Raw genomic sequence first — 23634 nt, 5'->3', positions numbered from 1 at the left:
AGTTAATTAGGACGCGTTTGAGAAATGAGTCTCTGTACATGAACATGGTAAAATGAAAAATCAAACACCTTGGAAATGACAGGTATGTACTATGTTTCAGGAATGGCACAAATGTGTGTGACTGTTCAAGTCTCTGTCTTTAGATCAGTGAGTTCAATAATGTGCTTTTTTGTCCTTTGTTATGCATCTTTGGATAATGTTATGTTGTAAATAAATCCAAACAATCAAAAAGCCATTCTGTTAAACTCTCCTCATCCTTTGTTCTACTTCCCTCACAGTCCCACCTGATAGAGCCATTAGGGGAGGGTCTTATCAATATTCATGAAGATTCACGGTTCCTCGCATAGAGCTTTCTTACAAAAAACATGTCTTACAAATTTTAAATCAATATATTGTTTTATCTGAATGAGTGGTGTAACGTAAATGTAGTGATTCTGACAGGTCAATTTAACTCAAAAGCAATTATTAATTAATTTATAGGGAATTCGAAAGAATCACTTATTACGGCCGTGCAAATGACTCGTCCAGGGTTCATTTGAACCGGCCGCAACTATCAGCTCTGCAGCGGATATAAATATCCAAACTATAGTGAAACACTATTTATTAGCAAGGTAACTTAGATCAGCAGTTTAAGACATTAAATTCGTAAGCACATAACACAAGTAACACTTCTCTTTAAAATACAAACAAGACTTTGATTATTCTAACACCTAAAACTAATATCTAACACAAACACATGCACACACATTCATACGAGTTGCAGAAAGAACGAGAGTGAGGAAAGAATGAGTTTTAAGAGTAAGATGATGAAATCCCAAGTTTCTATATGCACTTTTAAGACATGACCTGAACGAACCATCAATACTTAATTTAACCCTTCTATCGTTTCTTAGGCGGGTTATTAAATCTATAATCAATGCACCAGTTCAGTTTAAGAGTCTGGAGGCTACTTGCTTGTCTTTGCTTTTGGGGATTCCTTTCGTCAGCGTGAAAGGGGTTTCCCAGGTTCGTTGGCTGGCATCTCCTCGTGCCTGGATAAAGATGTCTGGGGCGGCCAATCACGTGGTGTGCTGGCGGATGGATGGAAAGTCTTTGAAGCTGGAAGCAGGCTTTGCAGTCGAATCGTGGACCGAAACTTTGCCGCAAAACTTAACTTAGAACCAAGACTCACAATGGAAAAGAAAAGAAAACTAAGAAAAGAAAGAAAATTGAGACGAGAGTAGTTAGATGGCTTGACTGAAGCTGTTTAACCCATGTTCTTCTGATCTTGATTTGGGTTCTTTACATGGTTATTAGTCTGTCTGGTTACTCCGTCATGGCTTCTCCATGATCGTTTTTGAATCTACTTTTTCTTTATCTATCTTCTTCTGCCCAACCTTTGTTCAGGTCCTAAGATTTTAAACTCAAATGTTTGTCCAGCCTCCTAGATGAGTTCTGACCGTAAATCATGCGTTATCTGTGATTTCCTTACTCTCCAGTGCTAGCAGAGTACAGAGGCCACAGTTTAGACATCATTCCTATTATAAGAATACAAAACATTTTACACAGATTTCAAATCAAGCCATCTTTTGAATTAAGAACATACGATCAGACTGATAGGAAACAAGACACACTTTCATTCAAACATCTAATAGTTATAACAATTACATGACTTGTATGGGATCTAAGCATATTAGACACACATATAGGTTGTAACAATCTAGAATTATGTAGTTGAACGATGTTTGATTATAAGTCCATCAAGAATTGTTTTGGGATGATTTTATGTATTTTTATAGGTAAAAGTCTCAGTGGTTTTAAGAGATTTCAACCTTGAGGTCATTCAGAGTTCCATAAGAAGGAGGTCTGTTTTGTATATCTGTCGTGGGATCAAGCAACCTCGGCCGTTATCTTGATCGGGCACTGAGCTGTGCCATCTCTGAAACAATCAGTCTTTTCCAAACCATCTAACATTGATAAGGTTCTTCTTCCTTTAGTTGCTTTAGTTGGCCATAAAGTTCTTAGCGTAGACTGGCTGAAGCCTGAATTTTATGGCTCTGGATTGGTGATTTGGGGTCTGGAGTGTTGAGTTCTGTGTGGAATTATGTTTGAACAAATCACCTGGAAGATTCATTTGTGTTTGGTTCGCCCTCAAACCTTACAGTGGGCAGGATTATTTTCACATAGTTTTGAAACAAATATTCTAGGCTTATTTCAGTGACAATTTTGTTTTTATTTTTTCACAAACCACGCATAAATGTAATTTTCTCAAAACTATGGACTTTTGCATACATGCTGCTCACATATTATTGTAGCAGAGTTTGTGCTGAATACAGTGTAATCAGACTTTAGCCATGGAAGTATTACAAGTAACTGAAATAAGCTCAAATGTCAGAGCATGTCAGAAAACACCTCAAACCCCAGTGGGTTAAGCTGGACTATGACGCCATTTTCTTCTAGGCACAAACTTTGTTGCATTATTTTCCTGTTATCTCTGTAAGGCTGCTTTGAAACAATCTGTGTTGTAAAAAGCCCTAGATCCAATCTTGAAATCCAGACAGAAAAGTAATGAAACTTTATCAGGATCAACTGGTTTTTGTACTGATCTAATCTGTTTTTAAGGAAGCCTTCTGACGGTACCCTCTACATCTGCATTTTAGAGGAATTTTTAATATTTGCTTTTGCTTTGCATGTTTAAAATATGTATCACTTGTTTGGTAAGGTATTTAGGGGGTATTTTTCTACTTTGTATTGACTGCTTGCATTTGCATTGCATGTTTTGAAATAAAAGCTCAATTTGAATCAGTTATATTTGTTTTAATGTTGGGAAACGGCTATAGGCCCTAAGAACATGGTACCATTTGCTGAGGTAAATCGCGGTTTACTCGATGTGACTTGTTAGATGTGCCTTGTGCCTAAGTCACAGCATAGCTCCTCTACTGTTTCACATGTGATCTCATGGGTTTCACATGGGAAATTTACATATGTTTCACATGGTAATTTACATGCGTTTCACATGTGATCTCATGGATTTCACATGGGAATTAAAACAGTTTTGTACCTCTGCATGAAACAGATTGTTGTGTGCGGGACTCCGAAGTGGTTCAACAACATCCTCTGTGGGGGTTAGTGTTGTCACGATACTAGAATTTCTAACTTCGATACGATACCTTGAAAAATATCGATATTCGATACCATTTTCGATACCACGGAGAAAAAAACTGCCACAATATTAAGGGGGTATTTTTTTTATTTAAAGCTAAATATAACAAGTCTAGAACATGACAATGAGGGATATTTTACATGAACAAAAATGTCCTGAGGTAGTGCACTGGCTCAAAAGCATAAATGCTGGTTAATACATTAACGTTATTTGATGAACAGATTTAAACGCAAACGTGCATCACACGCGAACACATGCTCACTGGATCGACATCAAGTCAAGCACCTTTATTTATATAGTGCTTTTAACAATACAGATTGTGTCAAAGCACTTACCAGTATCAAATTGGAGGATAGCGTGTCAGTAATGTATAATAATAAGATTAAACATTCAATTTTCAGTTAAAGGCATTTCATTATTGAATTCAGAGATGTCATTGTCTAGCTCAGTTTAGTTGAATTAGTATCTGTGTAATCAAATTGATGATAATGAAGGCAAATTGCAGAATTAAATAATCATTTTTTGAATAAAGTTAAATAAGCACAAGTTAATTTAGCCTACATTTGACCACAGTTAAAATATTCCTCAGTCAGATTATATTAACTTTAAGAATTACGGTGAAAAAACGAGACAACACACACTCATATCAACAACAATACTAGGCCATCTTATCTGGTTAATGTTCCAGAAATGTTAAAATGAGAAGAGTTACCAACCTCTCGAAATCATTTATATAGATCCGGGTGTCGGTCTTTCAGGTGCTTTGCTATATTAGCCCCGATCACACCTAACGCGTTTTTCAGGTTCGAAAACGCCATCACACAGAACGAGCAGTGCGCTGCGTTGCTAGGCAACCACTGAAACAGCTGTCCTGTCAGTCAAGTAAACGTCAAATCAGCCTTTTATTAACTTTATTTACTTTCTGTTAACATTGTGGTAGTTGCAAGTCGTTAAGCTCCTGGTAACCCGCGAGAGCACCACAAGTATATCCTCCATCATCGCACTCTCCGGGCGTTCAAGCAACTGTAGCTTTCATCACTACAACGGAAGGCCCGCCTCTCCATTCAATCGATTGGCGCTTTTTCCGCTCGAAGTTGCTTTATTTTTTCAACTTCAAAAAAGCGAGGCGCAGCAGGCACATAAACAACGTGCAGAACGCTCGCTGCCATAGGAAACCAATTGAAAATAGACGCCTCTCACTGCAAAAAAAGGCGTCAAGTGTGATCGGCCCCATTCACTTGCTATTTAACCAGAGCGAATGAGACGAGTGTGCGTGTGGTGTTTGTCAACGCGCCTTTGGAGAGAAGTGAAAGTGACAGCTCGGCTAGTATCGATACTTCGGGAAATTAGTATTGGTACCGTTCAGATATTTCAGTATCGATATTTATCGAAATATCGATATTTTTGACAACACTAGTGGGGGTGTTGTCCTTTTTCTGACAAACAGGTCAGGAAAGGCACTCCTGAGACAAAAACCAAGCAGGTTTCGACCTAAGGTCAATGCACCTGCGTGGGTACTGAGCTGCTGTACAAGGTCGTGCACCTCAGCCTCTGTGAGGGGACAGACTGCATCACTACTCCCTTAGTCCCCTTGAGGACTGCTCACCCCCCTGCTGTTACACTTCTCAACGACAGCATTAACCATGTTACCAAAAAGCCCAGACTGAGAAATGGGTGCAAGCAGCTCATCTAGAGTGAGTGAGTGAGTGAGTGAGTGAGTGAGTGAGTGAGTGAGAGAGTGAGAGAGTGAGAGAGTGAGAGAGTGAGAGAGAGAGAGAGAGAGAGAGAGAGAGAGAGAGAGAGAGAGAGAGAGAGAAAGAGAATTCTGTCTCTTCACTCTGCATTGCCTGAAGCTTAACACCCATGGCTCTGCCTTTTGAACTGAACACATATTCAACCCTGATGCCCTAAAACTGGAGTAGTGGTCAGTAAGTATTTTTAACATTTTAACAAATGAATTTACTCTCTTGGTCTCAAATACCTCCAGAAAGAGTTCATTTTCAAAGCTTGTTAAAATGGGCTAAGGAATTCAGTGAAGATAACCAAACTGAGCATAAACCCTGCACCAGCTTGATTTCAAAGATATAAATGACTTTGAATTACTAAGAAAAAAGTAATTAAAAAGCATAAAAAAAGTTACAACAGACATAAATGACTTTGACACTGTAGATATAAATACCTTAGACCAAGTGATGCCTTGTGGTTTGGGGTGTTTACATTTAGTCTTGATGATTCTTGTTGGAGTTAGAATGAAGTCAACTGTGAGGTCATGACTTTCAATGAGTTCCTCTGGAATGTCCATGACCTAAACACAGAAATAAGGCCAAAACATAAATAATAATCCTAAATAGATAGCAGAAATGATCATGCAAATCAGAATCTTAGAATCTCATGAACAAAAGTGCAGCTTTGAATTTGACTACAGTGCGTCTCATCCTTATGGTCTGCACAAGATTTGCCAGTTCTTGCTTTTTTCTGATGTACTTGAGAACATTGAGAATAAGCCACTTTATTGTGACTGCATGTTGTCTGCCATCAATCCCCCCCAAATCTCTAATCTTCGCTGTAATGCACTCCATATTTGCCACTTCGGAGACAGGACCCAATTCCTTCTCATGTAGAAAAAAAGAATGCTCAGTACCAAATCCAATGTGTGTGTGGATAATTCCGATGTAGCGGACCCTGCAAATGAGCAGGACTAACGCTAGGAAAATATACATAATTCTCTGGAAAAAGTTGCTTAAACTTTTTCAGATGCAAATCTTGACAGATTTTAGATAAGATAAAACAGGGGCAAAAATGATCTGAACTCTCAATTAAAGAACAAAGTGAACATAAATTTTTTCTCTATACTGTTTAACAGAAAAGGCATGATCTTCAACAAAATTAGCATTTGACCAGAAAAGTACTGACACTGATAGAACAGGGTTTGTCCCTTATGTCTATTCGTGAAAAAGGTCTGCAAGGCTGAATTGAACATGTCCAACTCCATCTGTCCAGAAAGTATTATTATTCTTTTTAAAAAAAATATTTTAACACATTTAATTTCCATGGGTGCAATACCCTCAAGTTAGCTTTGCATGCTAATTGGTTAGAATTAGGGATGCACCGATACCACTTTTTCCAGAACGAGTCCGATACGATACTTTCATTTTTGGTACTTGAAACTCCCATTGAAGAAATCAGGACAGAAGTGGTCGAAAGTGAGGAAAAGAGACAGATTAAAACACCAGGTGTAAATGGGAATGTGTCTCCCTTGACTACTTGTGATTGAGGCTGCACGATTAATCGCAATTAACATGAAAATCGCACTTAAACCGATTTGGCTTATTGCGATTATTTGTTATGCGCAGCTTTGTCAGTGACATACGCCTCTGATCAGCAGTAAATACTGCTCCATCTGAAAGCACTGCAAGTTTGAGTCGCTTATGTGCGACTTCATTCATTAAGACGGAAATCAATGATCAGAATTATCCACACATTTGAAAAAGCAACACGCATCACACATCTTTCCAAACATGAGAAACATTTTTAAACCTCCCGTCCAACAAAAGACATAAAAAAATAAAAAATATTTTTTTTTTAAAAAGCGTTGCGATCTACTGTTTATTCAGCTACAGCGATAGTATGATAGTATTTCCTGAAATGACTTGTCCAGCAGGGTATATTTGGAGTGTCTGCACGAGAGCGCCCTCTGGCTTTCAGATGGAGCAGCATTTACTACTGATCACAGAGTCATGCTGCACTGACAACTGACAAGCCCTACTTGTGATCTCATCGATCAAAACAAATCATAACCCTCTTGGGGTTTTGACATGCCCTTACATTTGTGCTTATTTCTGCTACTTGTAACATTTTCATGGCTAGAGTCTGATTACACTGTATTCAGCACAAACTCTGCTACAATAATATGTGAGCAGCATGTATGTAAAAGTTTGTAGTTCTGAGAAAATTAAGTTTATGCGTGGTTTGTGAAAAAAACCAAGCAAATAAGTCACTGAAATAAGGTCATAAAACCCATACTTATTATTTGTTCACAAGACTTTTGAAAAATGAATCATGTAGCCTAGAATATTTGCTTCAACATTCATTTGAAAATCATCCTGCCCACTCACATTCACATCCATTCACATTGTATCGCCAGTGCGAGCCGTCGAGGAGAGATATTATTTCTGAGAACCAAACTCTGTTCAGCCAACAATGCGCTATCAGTAAGAGGAAAGGACCTTTGATGATGAACCTTGGCCAGGACTCCTAAGGGTGTAAATCGTCCAAAGGGACAGGAACTTGTCCTGACCCTAAAGCAGAGCCTGTTTGTGCTCGCCTGTTAGAAGGCGCCTGTCGTCCACCTGACGATTTTTGTAGTCGACTACCATAGTATTGTCCACCTGCGCTAGGACATGATAGCCCCTTAACTGCTGGAGGAAGTATTTTAGGGCCAAAAATACAGCCATCCATTCGAGGCAACTGATGTGCCAATCAGGATGATGCCTCACCAGATCCCTTGGGCTGGACGAGCAATTAAGACCACTACCCATCCCGACAGGGAGGCGTCTGTCGTGAGCATTCTGCGACGACAAGACGCACCTAGAGTGGGACCCAAGGCAAGGAACCGGGGTCTGAACCATGTAGAAAGGGAACGAAGCCGCAGCGTGTAACCCTTACCATAAACATGGATTTTAGAAAGTGCACGAAGCGTTCAGCACGTGACTTACCATAAACATGGATTTTTAGAAAGGACACAAAGCACTTAGCGCGTGCCCTTGCCCTTGACTTTAGGGATTGTATAGATGAAATCCCCCGGTTTTGAGCCACAACTAAAGTAGTCTCATGTGCAAAAGGCCCAGAGGGCTCACTGTGGACGCAGCTGCCATGAGACCCATGTAATGTTCTGACTTAGCCAGATGTTGCTTAGGGTGTTTAAAAATGGTCTTGAGGGGGAGAGGGGGAGACAGATGTGCCCCAGATGTAAAAAAAAAAAAAAAAAAAAAGAGTCCCATTCTCAGCCCCAGAGAGAGAAGATGAGTGGGCATCGATCTCGATGTCGAAGCGCAAGCTCTTGAGACTGGGCCAGTATCAGCCAATCGTCTATGTAACATGGCTAGGTCGAATGGAAAGACCCGGTATTGGTAAGCTTCGCCCCCCAAAGCAAACCTCAGGAACTTCCTGTGTTGTGGCAATTTCTATGTGAAAATATGTGTCTTTAAGATTGACCGTGAAGAACCAAATCACAATGTTGAATTTGCAACACAATCTTCTTGACAGTTAGCATCTTGAACTTGAGCGTTCTGACGGAACGGTTCAAGCCTCAAAGATCTAAAAATGGACGCAGTCCCCCATTTCTTCTTTTGTGACAGAAGATGCGCCTACTCCTGTTTCACGGTAGTGGGAACCACGCCGTTAAAGTGATGAGGGCAACGTATTTGTCAGGATTTTTGTCTCTTAGGTCTATTATGAGGCTGCAGAGCACAACGAGCTGGTCCCCAGTCTTTACAAAGGGGAGCGCAACTCGCCACACTCTGCTCTTGAGCCCCCCCCTTTTTTTTCTTTCTTTTTTTTTTAAGCAGATCATACAAATATCATACAAATAAATAGTTAAAAAATCATACATTGTGATTTCTGGATTTTTTTTTTTAGATTCTCTCAGAGTGGACATGCACCTACGATGACAATTTCAGACCCCTCCATGATTTCTAAGTGGGAGAACTTGCAAAATAGCAGGGTGTTCAAATACTTATTTTCCTCACTGTACATTCTTATTCTTGAATATAAGCACTTAGAGTTCAGCTACACAACTAGAAAGTCATAACTAGGCTAATATTAGGTGGGAAACATACATACATACAGGAATATATCATATACCTTTTGGAATTACTTATATTCTGAGTTAAATGCAAAGAATGTTTGTGTATGTGTATTGTGGCGTCTCGGAGAGGTCTCTCCATGCCACCTGGTCTTCTTGCTTAGCTTAACGATCTGTTTGAAGCTCACAAAGGAGCTTGGAGGTGTTTCTGTTTAATTTCTACCATGACACTAACGTGTCATTGGAGCAATTTGATCCAGACTCAATGGCGCTAGGCTGGTGATTTACATGGAGTCCAATAGGTTATAAGCTTTCTGAAACTTAGAATGAATAAGTCATCGTGATTTCGTCCGGACGCTACAACAGCCAGACAATATATTAATACAAGCATCTGATTTCTCATATTATCATTAAATTTCTCAGCAATAAATACAGCCAAATATCAATCAGACAAGCAAACACGGTCCAGATGACAGCTATGGTGTGTATAGCGCAGTACCAGCCTGACCCACTGCTGAAAATGCATCTGATAATGCGATCCCAGGGGAGAGATAGCCCGCGAGCGCCTCTCCGATCTGAGTAGTATCATATAATCGCATGCCTTTGCACCCGCGATAGTCGAATGGGACGACGTTGAGGGCACAAAGACACTATGTGTGTGTGACACGTGATTCGCGGCCTATAACTATAAATCATTAGAAATGAATACTTCAGTACACTACACAGCATAAAAATATATGGATTATCATGTTACTTCAAATGTTTTCATTCGTTATGAAATGAGATTGGAGTAAAAACACAGCCTAATGTTTGGCGTGTTTTGCTTTTCAAATGCACAGCGCTAGTGGCAGAGAACATTTACTGAAGCGAACACCAGCGTATTCCAGGTCCAGCCAATATCCAGTAACTTCGCACAGCCATTGAAAAGGAGTGGACCAACATTCCACAGGCCAATACAGTAAAACTGCACATTTTAGAGTGGCCTTTTATTGTGGCCAGCCTAAGGCACACCTGTGCAATAATCATGCTGTCTAATCAGCATCTTGATATGCTACACCTGTGAGGTGGATGGATTATCTCGGCAAAGGAGAAGCTCACTAACACAGATTTAGACAGATTTGTGAACAATATTTGAGAGAAATAGGCCTTTTGTGTACATAAAAAGTCTTAGATCTTTGAGTTCAGCTCATGAAAAATGGGAGCAAAAACAAGAGTTTTGCGTTTATAATAGTGGTCGACTGATATATCGCCAAGGCCGATATTTGGCATTTTTGAAATATCGGCATAGGCCGATAAGTTTTTCTGACTTTTATTTTGACGGGCGGCGCTGAGAACACACCAGCGCCAGAAGAGAACGGCAACAGCAGCTCCTCAGATCACAGCTCACTCACATTCTCCGTCTTCATTAATTTACGATCTCCGTCAGTCATATCTAATTCTTTGTTAGACAGAACTGGTAAACAAAGAAAGTAAATGGTATGCGAAGTAAGTAAAGTAAAGCGTTTGCTTCTATATTATTTGTAACAGAAAAGGCAAACAATCAGGCTAAATTACTTTCTCATTTGCCATCAACATTCAGCAAATGCGCATCTACGTCATTTAAACAAATCTCTGAATATCTAATAAACATTTAATTTCACAAACCTTGCAGATTTAATCGAATCCAGCAGTGAGTGTGCATTACTGTCTGCAAGTGACGGTCGGTCCGTGCGAGTGAATGCGGACAGAAGATCAGCTTCACAGGAGACGCGATCGAAAAACTTTAAATCCTTCATTTTAAAATATGCTGATATATAACGTTAACCAGTTGCCAACGGTGTCATATTCATATCTGTGATATATCCAGTTGCCAACTGTGTCATATTCATATCGTTTTCACTGTGCTGTATGTAAAATTAGCGTTACCTTGTCTTTATTTGAAAAAATATGATTACCAGCACGAAATTACCAGATTACTGAGTGCCCCGTTACAGTGTTTACCTTCTTTTTATTCACATATTCATAATATATTTCTAAACAATTACTTTGTGAAAAATACAGATTCAAGAAGTTGCCATCTAAAGTATAAAAGCATGTTCATTTTAAAGATTTGTTTTCTAATTTATTTATAATTTATTAAATATTGATTAAAATAAATATATATAAAAATATCGGCTTTATATCGGCCACCCTGCTCTCTTAAGATATCGGCAATCAAAAAAACTATATCGGTCGACCACGAGTTTATAATTTTGTTCAGTGTATTTAGCATTGAAAGGTTGCCTACCGGTCTATATTTCATATTTCAACATGTTTCCATCGATTTCATACATTTTAGTCTGGCAATAGTTCAACTAGTACAATGTGAAGTTTATGCAACAATAACACACTACCTAGTATAAGTGAGAATACATTTCTTACTTTAAAATCTTCTGGGGTAGGCCTAAATCCAAAGTAAACTCACAGCGTGTCTTCCAAACTTGATGAAAAGCAGAGGAAAGATCAAGTTTGATGGTTTATTTTGAGGTGACGTTTTCACAGGGATGATTAGCATATGAATTGCTTGTGCCCTCATTGCTGTAGTCACATTACGGATATCGAGCTGACGCTTAAACTGTATCTCTCATTGGCGACCACCGACCCCTGGGGGTTAACACCAGGTGAAAACAGGGCCTTGGTTTTAATCCAAATGTGTGCTTAGTGAGCGATCAGCAATCAAGAGCCGCAAGAGCATGCAACAGAAGTGTGCGCTCTCTCTCCCTCTCTTTACTGTCAGTTAACGTTAGAAATATGTGCCGTATTTTACCTTCTTTGCTATTGACATCTGACTGAACTACAAATTTTCCAGCGATGTCTGTGAAAAAGGGATGCACTCGATAAGCTTGTGCATATGTGCCGCTGCATGCTCAATCCACTATGTGTGTTTCTCATCAGCTTGCACACATCAGCTATATACTGTAGGTGTGAATATTTGTTTTGTTTAAGATTCCTATTTATTATTTATTTATAATTATTTATCCTATTTATTAATTCGAAACATATACTTAATTGACATCCTTCACTGATATACCCATTCTGCTCTGTGTTTGATCTGTTGTCTGTGATTCTTTGTCACAAGCACTGTACTGTACATGCTGTATGGTATTGGTTGTTGGTAATGTGGTTCAACTGAGTGGTGCACTCTGCTGAACCACAGGCCCCAAACCTTTCAGGTTGAGGGTTCAAATCCCATGTGGAACATGTCCAGACCACAAGAGGTACTGTGGCTAGAATTGGTGCAAAAGATTCTTCTCTTTCAGACAGTGTGTCGTTTTATGAATAATCTAATATGAATTGATAAAATATGACATGCGGTGCATTTATATACAAAATCTTCGATTTTAAATTCATCCTGACATCATCTACTGAACCTCGACAGCTAAGTGAAAGCGTGTCATCCGAGTGGCACACAGCGATAAGCAGCAAGCATGTGCTCTAAATAATGTAGGTTCCATTTCTGCCTGGTACAACTTTATAAACGTGTGTGATGTGTCACTTCGATTCCTTAATTATTTGGGTAAGCATTGTACTAAACTTACTTTCTTTTGGATTAGAAATGTTTTTTATTCATTCTGTAAAATGTTTTATTGTTACTTCTGTCCCAATAGCTTTCTGTACATGCTATATTTAATTGTCACTATGGGGCGCTCTAGTCAGTGAGCTACCTTAGCGTAAAAAGGAGAAGAGAAGAACCATGAGGTACGAAGGATGTGGGAGAAGCTTACTCCAGGGCTCTCAAGTGTCACTCATTGAGCGTGACAGTCACTCATTTCGGTCTTTTGTCACGCACTCCTGCCACACATTGTATTTCTCATGCGGAAAAACGATTTATAATATATTTAATATGCCGCAGCGCCCAACATTTCTCTGGCCGCGCCGCTCTCACTATGGAACCGGCAGGAATCAAGCACGTCTCCCCGGAGTTCTTGGGTACGGATCCACTTGTCCGTGCAACACTTCTGTCGCACCGGACTCCACTTATTCCTATGGGTGACGTCAAGCGACTTTGACGCGCCCGCAAAGCATTCCGGGAAGGCGGCGCTTCATTTGGAAAAAATGCTGCATGTCAAAAATATACCCATAGCGTGTATACAGATCCACTTTTGCGACACGACTGTCACGTGGTGTCGCAGCGCCTCCCCACATTTGTACGTTGATGGGTGTTCCTTAGTTTACCACTATGGGCGTGGTTTTGAACGAGCGGGAAATGTTGCGTATTTAAAACCTGCGGGAGACTTCCCCCCCCCCATCTCCATATGCTCTACTTCTATTGGATAGTCGCGTCGCGTTCAACGGAATTAATTTGCATAAAGATGGGCATCGGCCAGCTTTTTGACGCGCAGCATTTTTCCAAATGAAGTGCCGCCTTCCCGGAATGCTTTGCGGGCACGTCAAAGTCGCTTGACGTCACCCATAGGAATAAAGAGGAGTGCGGACAAGTGGATCCATACCTTAGTCGAGCATGAACAAGCCAATAAAAAAAAAGAAAGGGGCTACACAATAGCCAATCTGAAAATAGCACTATTGTATCTGGGTAAGATTTAACGCAACAACCAATGAAGAAAATCTCCTGGAATTGTTCATGTGATTCTGCCCGAAAGTTTCATTCACCCATAGAGGAAATCACTCCGAGCATCACATTGAGCACAGAATAAGTCATGATCTCCCGTTTTAATGTTACAACAAATTCACAACTTGTTTGACACAAATAGTGACAACTTGACTGCTGTTAGAGAATGTTTCCCAGATAATTAGCATCAGTTTTTCATGAGTGTCTGTAACTTAGCCAACAGTTTTACAGCCTGTTTACTAACAACACCTGCTCAGAACAAGTAGTCTAGGCCTAGTCATATTTTCGTTATCACACGATGACTGACATAGTCACATTATAAACATCTCTCACTCCAAATAGGCTTAATAATTTTATTAGCAGTGTATTGTATTGTGTATTGTATAGTATATTGCATAGTCGATGTTATAGGTCACTTTTAAAATCATGTCTTTTATAATTATATTCTCTCTCAATATTATTATTATTTTTTTTGTATTTGGTATACGAGCAATTATTAATAACAACAACAAAAACACTACTAATAATATGTGACCCAGTCACATGGGTAAATTTTTTAAAATTGAGATTTATACATTATCTGAAAGCTGAATAAATAAGCTTTTCATTGATGTATGGTTTGTTAGGACAGGACAATATTTGGCCGAAAATCTGGAATCTGAGTGTACAAAAAAATCTAAACATTAAGAAAATCTCCTTTAAAGGGATAGTTCATCAAACAGTTGATGGACCCCACTCACTTCCATAGTAGGAAAAAAAAAATACTATGGAAGTCAATGGGGTCCATCAACTGTTTGGTTAGACATTTTTCTAAATATCTTCTTTTGTGTTCAGCAGAAAAAAGAAATTCATACAGGTTTGAAACAACTTGAGGGTGAGTAAATGATGACAGAATTTAAATTTTTGGGTGAACTATCCCTTTAAAGTTGTCCATTTATGTTCGCGATATTGCTGCATTCACTCACAAAATACATGTTTTATGTATTTACGTTAGGAAATTTACAAAATATCTTCATGGAACATGATCTTTACTTAATATCCTAATGATTTTTGCCATAAAAGAAAAATCTATAATTTTGACCCATACATTGTATTGTTGGCTATTGCCACAAATATACCCGTACGACTTGTGACTGGTTTTGTGATCCAGGCTCACATATTATTATTATTGAAACACCCCCATTCCCACAACCCGTCCAACACGCCCCCCCCCCTTTGACCCCCTGACGGGGGCAATGTCACTCTTGTCTGTCTTCAAAACTTGAGAGCCCTGTTACTGGCCAATGCCAATGTTTATTTGTTCCCTGTTTTGAGGAACTTTTGGTTCCTGAACTCAAATGTCAGTACTTTGTTTGTATGTATGATGTTTAGTAAGGTTTATGTTAATATGTTATTGGTAAATGTGTTAATGGCCAGCACGAAGCACTAGGGATGAAGCACTGAGGCTTTACCCTGATTGTTCCGGGAATAGATTCAAAGCTTCCAGAGTGTTGAAAACAGCGCCATCTGGTGTTTAGCAAAAATAAAAATTTTGGGCCAAAAACCCAGTGAAAGAAGCTTCCTGGGACGTAGCAGTCACCACGTATTTCCTAGATAGTTTCATGTGATATGCACAAATAAAAGCCTAATAAAAGTGTGTGTTAAATTTCTCTGTGATTAATTAATTTACCCATTAAGCTGTGGCATTTAATGCTAGTATGAATATCAATATGACGTAATGGAAGAATAATGTACACATATGGCAAATATTTTATTTCCCTGAAATAATTAGTGTTCTATTTATTGCTCGTATGACTGGGTATTTAAAAATAAAAATTGAATAAGTCTGAATGAAAACTTACTCGTAAAGTAAGATCTGGGGGTTTGATCATTACGGCACGCAAAATTAATCGTGCATGTGATTGGACAGAAAGTGAGGCTTCGTTTGTCATTGGTCACATGATTTCTAGGTTAAACAACCTTTTAATTTTAAAATATCTAATTTAAACTTTTGAGATTATGCTTTTAAATAAATTCAGTGCAAATACAACTCTGGAAGTAGTATCCTCTGAAAAGCAGACTAACTTTACAAATGCTGTGACATTGTGCACAGAGGCTCATTTGGTCTGTAACTCCTCCCATCTCTGTGAGGGCCTGAAGCATTCATCTGACAGTGTAGTTTATCCCTGGGAGGATCTAGGAGTGGTTTGTTTATAACAACTTAAACTATTTGCTTTTTGTATTGTTTTTTATTTCATTTATCATTGCATAAAGAACTGCTTCAGCTCTCTGAAAATATAAGGTGTTTTTATATTTATTTATTTTTATAACTAAAACGGTTTAAATACATTTTTGTAACATATGTTAATAATCATTGAGTTATATATTTTATTTATAATCATTTAATTTAAAATATGATAAGTTCCTTTTATAGTCCCAGTGTGTGTGTGTTCAGGTATTCCATAACGTGTGGACAAAATGTGGTCAAAATGTGGTCGAAAGGATAGTAATACCAAAAATGTTTGTCCTGAGCAAAAATGTCCCATGAGCAAAACAGCTTATAAATTATATTTATTTATATTTTTTGAAAATGTTATTCACATTGATTTTAATAGACAACAGCCTGATTAACTTTCTAACTTATGGAGAAACATCTACAACAAAACTTTATCAACTTATTTTTATAACTAAAACTGTTTAAATTGTTTTAATAAATTTTGACTCGCTTGTAAATAGCAAAAAATGTAAACCATCGAAAATGTAAATATTTAATGTTTTATCTCTGTTTATTGATCAATTTATGTCTATTACATGCTCTGTCATGTAATTTTAGGTAAGCTTACAGTTCATTTAATCCAATAGTGAAAAGTATAAAGCTTTACTATATTTCTAAACCATCTGAAGATAAATCAAACCGTATTGAGCCATTTACTAATCACTATTAACTTATTAAATAATAAACTATTAAATAATAGAATAATATCAAAGAGATTTTATATTTCTACTTATTGCATTTTTGTAAATCAATTATGGTCATTGCTTTGTAAGGAGCTCTTTTCCTGCTCTCTGAAAAATGTAGGTGCTTTTTATATATTAATTTAGCTAAAACTACTGTAATTGGTTCAGTAAATTTAAGACGTTTATTTTTATATTATATATTTTATTTATAATAATTTCATTTAAAATATAATTATTTTATATTTTACTCAACCGTTTGAAATGTTGTGTGTGTATTTCATATTTCACCTTATGTTGATTTAATTAGAATAGGTAGAATAGTGAAAGTATACAGCTTTAGTATATCTGTCTAAATCATCTGAAAATAAAACAAACAGAATTGGGCCATTTAATCATCACTATTAACTAATTAAATAAACTATTAAATAATATAATAAGATCAAAGAGAGTAAAGGAAGATTTAGCTTTTCATAAGAATCAATGAACCTGGTGTATATAAAATTTAGCTTCCTGACCATGTGTTTTGACACCTGACTGTTTCCTGAAGACACAAGAATAAACATATTATTCTACATCTTACAGTGAATAAGTCACTGACACATTGGTCAGTGTTGAGGTGTCAAATTGATCACATTTTGGGTTCTCCCAGACAGGATGGGAGACAGTTGTCTGGGGATGTTTACATTTGATCACTCAAAAATAAAACTTAAGAAGTGGCCATCCTGCCTTTCAATTGTTTGATAATTCTATCAACACATTGCAAACCAAATACACAACACCACACAGAGAGGAAGGGGCCGGTGCCCCTGCCAAGCTGGAAACAATCCTCATTTTCAATTTAGCAAATGGACTGCATGCATCTTATTTCATACATCTACTATTTTATCTGCTTTATTTATCATCAATGCTTCTTATTTCTTAAAACTCATTTGTATTGTTTCATTCACACACACATTATAGACGGTTGCTGTGCATTCTGAAAACAAATCCCCCTGACATCTCTCTTCTGCGGGCGTTAACCAGCTAGAGACAAAAAAGGATGCCTGGAAAAACAATCACTTACTGATCACACAACATATGGTATCATAAATGCACTCAAACAGTCAGGAAACGGAGGTCAAAAGGTGACCACCTGTAGCTCACAAGTCTTGTCATAAAAGGTCATAATTCATAGGTTATAACTTATAAGTCATTTTTACAAACTCCTTTATAAACTACTCGCACGCCTTCCAGACCGACAAAATAAAGTGAAACTGGATTTGAAAGGCAGTGATGCCTGGAATCACTTTGATCATGAAATACAGTTAAAGGGTTAGTTCACCCAAAAATGAAAATTCTGTCAGTAATTACTCACCCTCGTGTTGTTCCAACCGCGTAAGACCTTCGTTCATCTTCGGAACACAAATTAAGATATTTTTGATGAAATCTATCTGAGTGCTGGATCACTGCTCCATAGGCTGCTAGGTGGCCCAAACTTGCTGGCCCAGAAAAGTTATTAAAGAGATCGTTAATATAGTCCAAGTGACTACAGTGGCTCAATCTTAAGTATATCAAGCGACAAGAATACTTTTTGTGCACAAAAACAAACAGAAATAACGACTTTATTCCACTATTCATTTCCTTCTCTCTGGGCCTCGTAGTGTTTTTGCGCAGCGCGTCTGTGTTACACGTCACCACGTAGGCTCACTATTGGCCGACGCTGGTCATGTGTGTGATGCGTGATGACGTATAACACAGACGCGCAGCGCAAAAACGCTACGAGGCCCAGAGAGAAGGAAATGAATAGTAGAATAAAGTCGTTATTTTTGTTTGTTTTTGCGCACAAAAAGTATTCTCGTCGCTTGATATACTTAAGATTGAGCCACTGTAGTCACTTGGACTATATTAACGATCTCTTTAATAACTTTTCTGGGCCAGCAAGTTTGGGCCACCTAGCAGCCTACGGAGAAGTGATCAGCTCTCAGATTTCATCAAAAATATCTTAATTTGTGTTCCGAAGATGAACGAAGGTCTTCCGCGGTTGGAACAACATGAGGGTGAGTAATTACTGACAGAATTTTCATTTTTGGGTGAACTAACCCTTTAAGTACAAAATGTGTAGCGCCAATCTGTCATATGCATAGCATTGTGAGAACACGACTGTAATAGATTAAAATGTTGTAAATTCTTAAGTGCTTTAGTTGCCTGTGTATCAGCACGGTGTTAAGGGAATCCACAACGACAGTTATAGCAGACTAGCGTGGTCAAGTTCACATGTGTATTCGTGTCCTTTTGTGCAGATGTAAGCTGCAAAATTACTTTTATTTGGTCGATCTGATTAATCTCATGTAGGACGTGTTTGGTTTAAACTATCAAAGCGCTGCAGTTTAAAAGTTATTTAAAGTTGTTTCTCGTTAGGCTTCGAAAAATGCGCAGTGATGACTGTAATCACTTTGATCATAAAAAATTAAATTAAGTGCAAGATGTGCCCTTTACATTGCATTATAATGAGAACAAGATTGTAATAGAATGTTGTAAATTCTTTCTGCTTTATTGCCCGTGTATCAGCGAGATTATTAAAGGAATATTTCCGTTGAAAAAGGAGAGGATGACCGGGGCCATGTATTGCGAGATTTTGGGGAACAACCTCCTTCCCTCAGTTAGAGCATTGAAGATGGGTCGAGGCTGGGTCTTCCAACATGACAATGACCCGAAGCACACAGCCAGGATAACCAAGGAGTGGCTCTGTAAGAAGCATATCAAGGTTCTGGCGTTACCTAGCCAGTCTCCAGACCTAAACCCAATAGAGAATCTTTGGAGGGAGCTCAAACTCCGTGTTTCTCAGCGACAGCCCAGAAACCTGACTGATCTAGAGAAGATCTGTGTGGAGGAGTGGGCCAAAATCCTCCTGCAGTGTGTGCAAACCTGGTGAAAAACTACAGGAAACCTTTAATCTCTGTAATTGCAAACAAAGGCTACTGTACCAAATATTAACATTGATTGTCTCAGGTGTTCAAATACTTATTTGCAGCTGTATCATACAAATAAATAGTTAAATCATACATTGTGATTTCTGGATTTTTTTTTTTTTTTTGATTACGTCTCTCACAGTGGACATGCACCTACGATGACAATTTCAGATCCCTCCATGATTTCTAAGTGGGAGAACTTGCAAAGTAGCAGGGTGTTCAAATACTTATTTTCCTCACTGTATATGCTGTATATGTATATTGGCGAAGTCTTCTGTCACGAACTGCTCTGAGACACGAATTTTGAGAATCCAAATGCAGTATTTATTGAACAGGGTAATCAAAAGACGTAATCCAAAGTACAGGCAAGGTCAAACACACAGGCAGGCAGGCAGTCCATACAAACAAACACAACAAGGCAGGGATCACGAGCAAAAGAGTAATCCACGGAGGGAGAATTGGGGGTGGTGGCGCAATGGATAAGACACATGCCTTTGGTGTGAGAGACCCGGGTTCGAATCCACTGTGAGACACCAATGTGTCCCTGAGCAAGACACTTAACCCCTAGTTGCTCCAGAGGCGTGCGACCTCTGACATATATAGCAATTGTAAGTCGCTTTGGATAAAAGCGTCAGCTAAATGAATAAATGTAAATGTAAAATTGCAGTGTAAAACTAAACAAGACTTCGCCGGAAATGACAGAAAGAACCAGGCTTATATAGGTGAGCAAACAAGAAGATGAGACACAGGTGAAAACAATGAGTGCTAATGAGTCCAGGCAGAGAATTATAGGAGATGTAGTTTGTGAGGGAATGACAATAGTCTGATGTGGAGTTTCCCCTGGTGGCTCTCAAGGGCACTCCAGCTGGTGACTGTTACAATAGGCCTAGATCGCGCTTTCCGGGTTTTTCTTATTTTATTTTTTTACACCAAACTTATCAACGGCACTTCTTAAAATTAACTTTTGTGATTAGATTCTGTCTTGAACTGAACTTGTCTTACATTTACATTTATGCATTTGGCAGACGCTTTCATCCAAAGCGACTTACATTGCATTTCAAGGAACACATTTACATTCTTATCAGTTCTTGTTTCCCCCTTGGAAATTCACATGTCTTGTGTGCGACAGCTGTGAGTTGCCCTAGCTGCATGACTCCCTTGTCACTGGACGAGAAGAGCAGTACCACACCACGTCTTCAAACACATTTTTTCTATGAGTGTACACATACTGGTGGCACCACTCTACGTCTGTCCGTGCCCACATCTGTGTTTGGACTGCTGTCTTGAACTGAAAGTGACGCATCCGGTGTGCGATACCTGTGAGTTGGTAGACGCCGCACGTATTGACACTTCTCACGCAGGACTTGAAATGCCCGCACATGCATTCAAAGCAAAGCGATAAAGCATAATTTTAAAAGGACGGTCAACTCGTTATAACATAGCGAGGCAGCGGGGCGGCAGTGGCTCAGTGGTTCATGTAGGTTGTCTACAAACCGGAAGGTTGGTGGTTCAATCCCCGGTTCCACCTGACCAAGTGTCGAGGTGTCCATGAGCAAGACACCTAACCCCAGCTGCTCCCGACGAGCTGGGTGGCGCCTTGCATGGCTGACACCGCCGTCGGTGTATGAATGTGTGAGTGAATGGGTGAATGTGAGGCTATGTGTAAAGCGCTTTGGTGGCCATAGGTCTGTGAAAGCGCTATATAAATGCAGTCCATTTACCATAACATGCAGTTATAATTTTTTTTTTGTTACAACTACTCTGGTGTACTTCCATGGCCTGTATTTGATTTGTTGCAACCTCAGCTGCCCTGCTTATATCAATGGCTTTGCCTAATATGAGTTTCCCTCAGAAGCCGCTCTTTCATCCTAAGATCTGGTACACTGAATTTTTTTTCTTCTTTTTTTTTTCTGATCATATAATTTTTAGTCACACCAAATTCACAGTGTTTACACTTCTGGTGAATTTCTGTTACAAATCTGTCAATTCTGACCATGCTATGACACAAAAAAATTATAATCTTGGGGTACGATACTCTCTGAATGCACGAATGATCTGTCATTGTTGGACTTTCTTCATCTGCAAATGTTACTTTGACTCTCTCCTCTTTGTCATCTGATTCATATTTACTAGATATTTCACAGTAAAATATTTAGAATTTTAACAGTTTATCTTAAACTGTTTATCTTAGTATATCTGAAACCTTTGTAGTGTGATAAAGGTTTATTCAAATACACACACAAAAAAAACAACACACAAAAAGATGCCTATCTTTATCCTACAAAATGTAAATATTGTCCTTTTGTGGTTTATTGAGGATCTTTTAAGAGTTATAGAAGTTTTTCAGTTTTCATTTCAAGCCTTAATTTTGCATTTCCATTTGATTTACCACAATGAGTAAAATCTGACAGTGATCACAGGCTACATTACTAACCTGGCAATCATGAACAATGGTGACGACCGTAGTGGATTCACTCACGGCTCCCATATATGCCATCAGAGCATATTCCAAGTCAGTAAAGCCTTCACCTTTTCCGATTCTGTAGCCTAATGGCATTGCATATTGTTAGTTCATTGTATTATGAGAAGAAAATAAAAGATACTCAAATCATCCTAAAGTGCAGAGTTTTACCTTTTTCAGATACAGCCACAGATCCAACTATGACAAGATCCACTTGAATTTTGTCATCTAAACCAATCGGGACACTGAAATCTTTAATACCCTTTAGGAAAGAATGTTTTAATTGAAGCATGTGAGGGAGTACAATGCAACAATGCATAACTTAAGAATATGCATGATGTCACCTGAGAAGTAGAACAAACACGCAGTTCTTGTTTGGTTGCACCTTTTGGTGGAATGATCCTGTTAAATAATCCAGTTCTTAGCCGAGGTGTTGGAACAAGCAATGTTTTTCTTGCCTTTATTCAAAAATAAAATGGGACATGAATTAGGCTATGTCATTAAATTCAATGTGTTAAATCATTATATTTACAACCCAGAATACCCTACAGGTTGATAATGGTACCAGAAATCTAAATAATATACCTGCAGAGCAGTTAATCGAACCCCCTCCAGTGGTTTATCAGGACCCACCTTGACTGTAGCAGTTTTGGTGAAGACCTCTAAGAGTGACACCTTACCACATGCCTCCAGTGCACCCTGAAAATTGGATTAGGACTGGATTAGATCTCATTTCAGTGGAACTTGATTCTAAAATAATGATGCATGCATGTTCCTTAGGTCTGTCTGGATTTCCTTTGATCGCTCTGCTGGATCTAAATTCTATTACAGGCATGAGCTGCTTCCTGAACAAATAGTCCACAGAATCCTTATATTACAGAGAGGTTTACTTTGTTGTTGTTGCTCATTAATTATTTTGTGTTTCATAACATTTTTGCTGAAAAGCCAGCAAACAGCGCAAGAGGCTCATGAAAGAGCACATACTGGCTGTGTGACACTTTCATTTAAGCACAATATCTCAATTGAGATTGCCAAACTTCAGCTTACTAGTTTGTTAGTTCTCAGTGTATATAGAGTGTGTGCACAAGTAAAACACCAGGCTGAAATGTATTCTTTTTGTATCCGGAAAAGCTCTGACTGGGTGATTTAAACTCTTGACATCTGGCAAACAAACATGAAAGCTTGTTGTAGAGGCTTGTACAGTGAGCAGTCTGTAATATTTTGTCTCTTTTTTTCAACAAATATATTGCATGTTGATATTGTGATGGATTTTTAATAGATAAGATAGTAAACTATCTTTTCAACTAACCATGATTCTAACATCTAAACCTTACTTCCCCCTTTTGAACAAAATGTACCAAAATGTTCTCTGAATATTGTGTCCATGGAAAATTCTGAAATGCTCACCATGACAATATAAAAAATATACTGTCTAGAATAGTCTCATGACATATTGAGTAATCAAATGAACTTCTAACCCTTTTCTATTTTTTTCTAATGAATTGAGATCTAATTTTGCTCCTACCTAGTAACAGAAGGGTTTGCATATGAAGAACCAATCAAATTGTAGGGAAATGATGTAATGTTTCATGTCATGAGATCCTACGGCCGTGATTAAAGGGGTCATATAATGCCATTTTTGTACAAGCTAATGTGATTCTTTAGGGTCTAAATTAAAAGTTTGTAATATACTTTAATTAAAAATTCTCATTAGTATTGTAAGAAAACACTAATTTTACCTGGTCAAAAACTGCT

The 23634-nt window shown here is 38.3% G+C and overlaps 1 protein-coding gene across 2 annotated transcripts in view; it reads right to left on the bottom strand.

The window, feature by feature from the left end:
- mthfsd (methenyltetrahydrofolate synthetase domain containing) overlaps positions 1-23634 on the bottom strand; it is a 47906-nt gene that overhangs the window by 12048 nt on the left and 12224 nt on the right. The window contains exons 3-7 of one of the 2 annotated variants that reach the window (XM_082183075.1): positions 22465-22578; positions 22224-22337; positions 22051-22141; positions 21853-21965; positions 5322-5447 (exon numbers count right to left, since the gene is read on the bottom strand). In XM_082183075.1, the coding sequence (XP_082039201.1) occupies positions 5322-5447; positions 21853-21965; positions 22051-22141; positions 22224-22337; positions 22465-22578 (558 nt within the window). The remainder of the gene's footprint in view (positions 1-5321; positions 5448-21852; positions 21966-22050; positions 22142-22223; positions 22338-22464; positions 22579-23634) is intronic. The other variant, XM_082183076.1, reaches the window with a different exon arrangement.

Source organism: Leuciscus leuciscus, assembly GCF_965113295.1.
Source record: "Leuciscus leuciscus genome assembly, chromosome: 10".
Taxonomy (NCBI): Eukaryota; Metazoa; Chordata; class Actinopteri; order Cypriniformes; family Leuciscidae; genus Leuciscus; species Leuciscus leuciscus.
The sequence above is the reverse complement of the archived record's forward strand: the minus strand, read 5'-3'. Positions and strand labels throughout refer to the sequence as shown.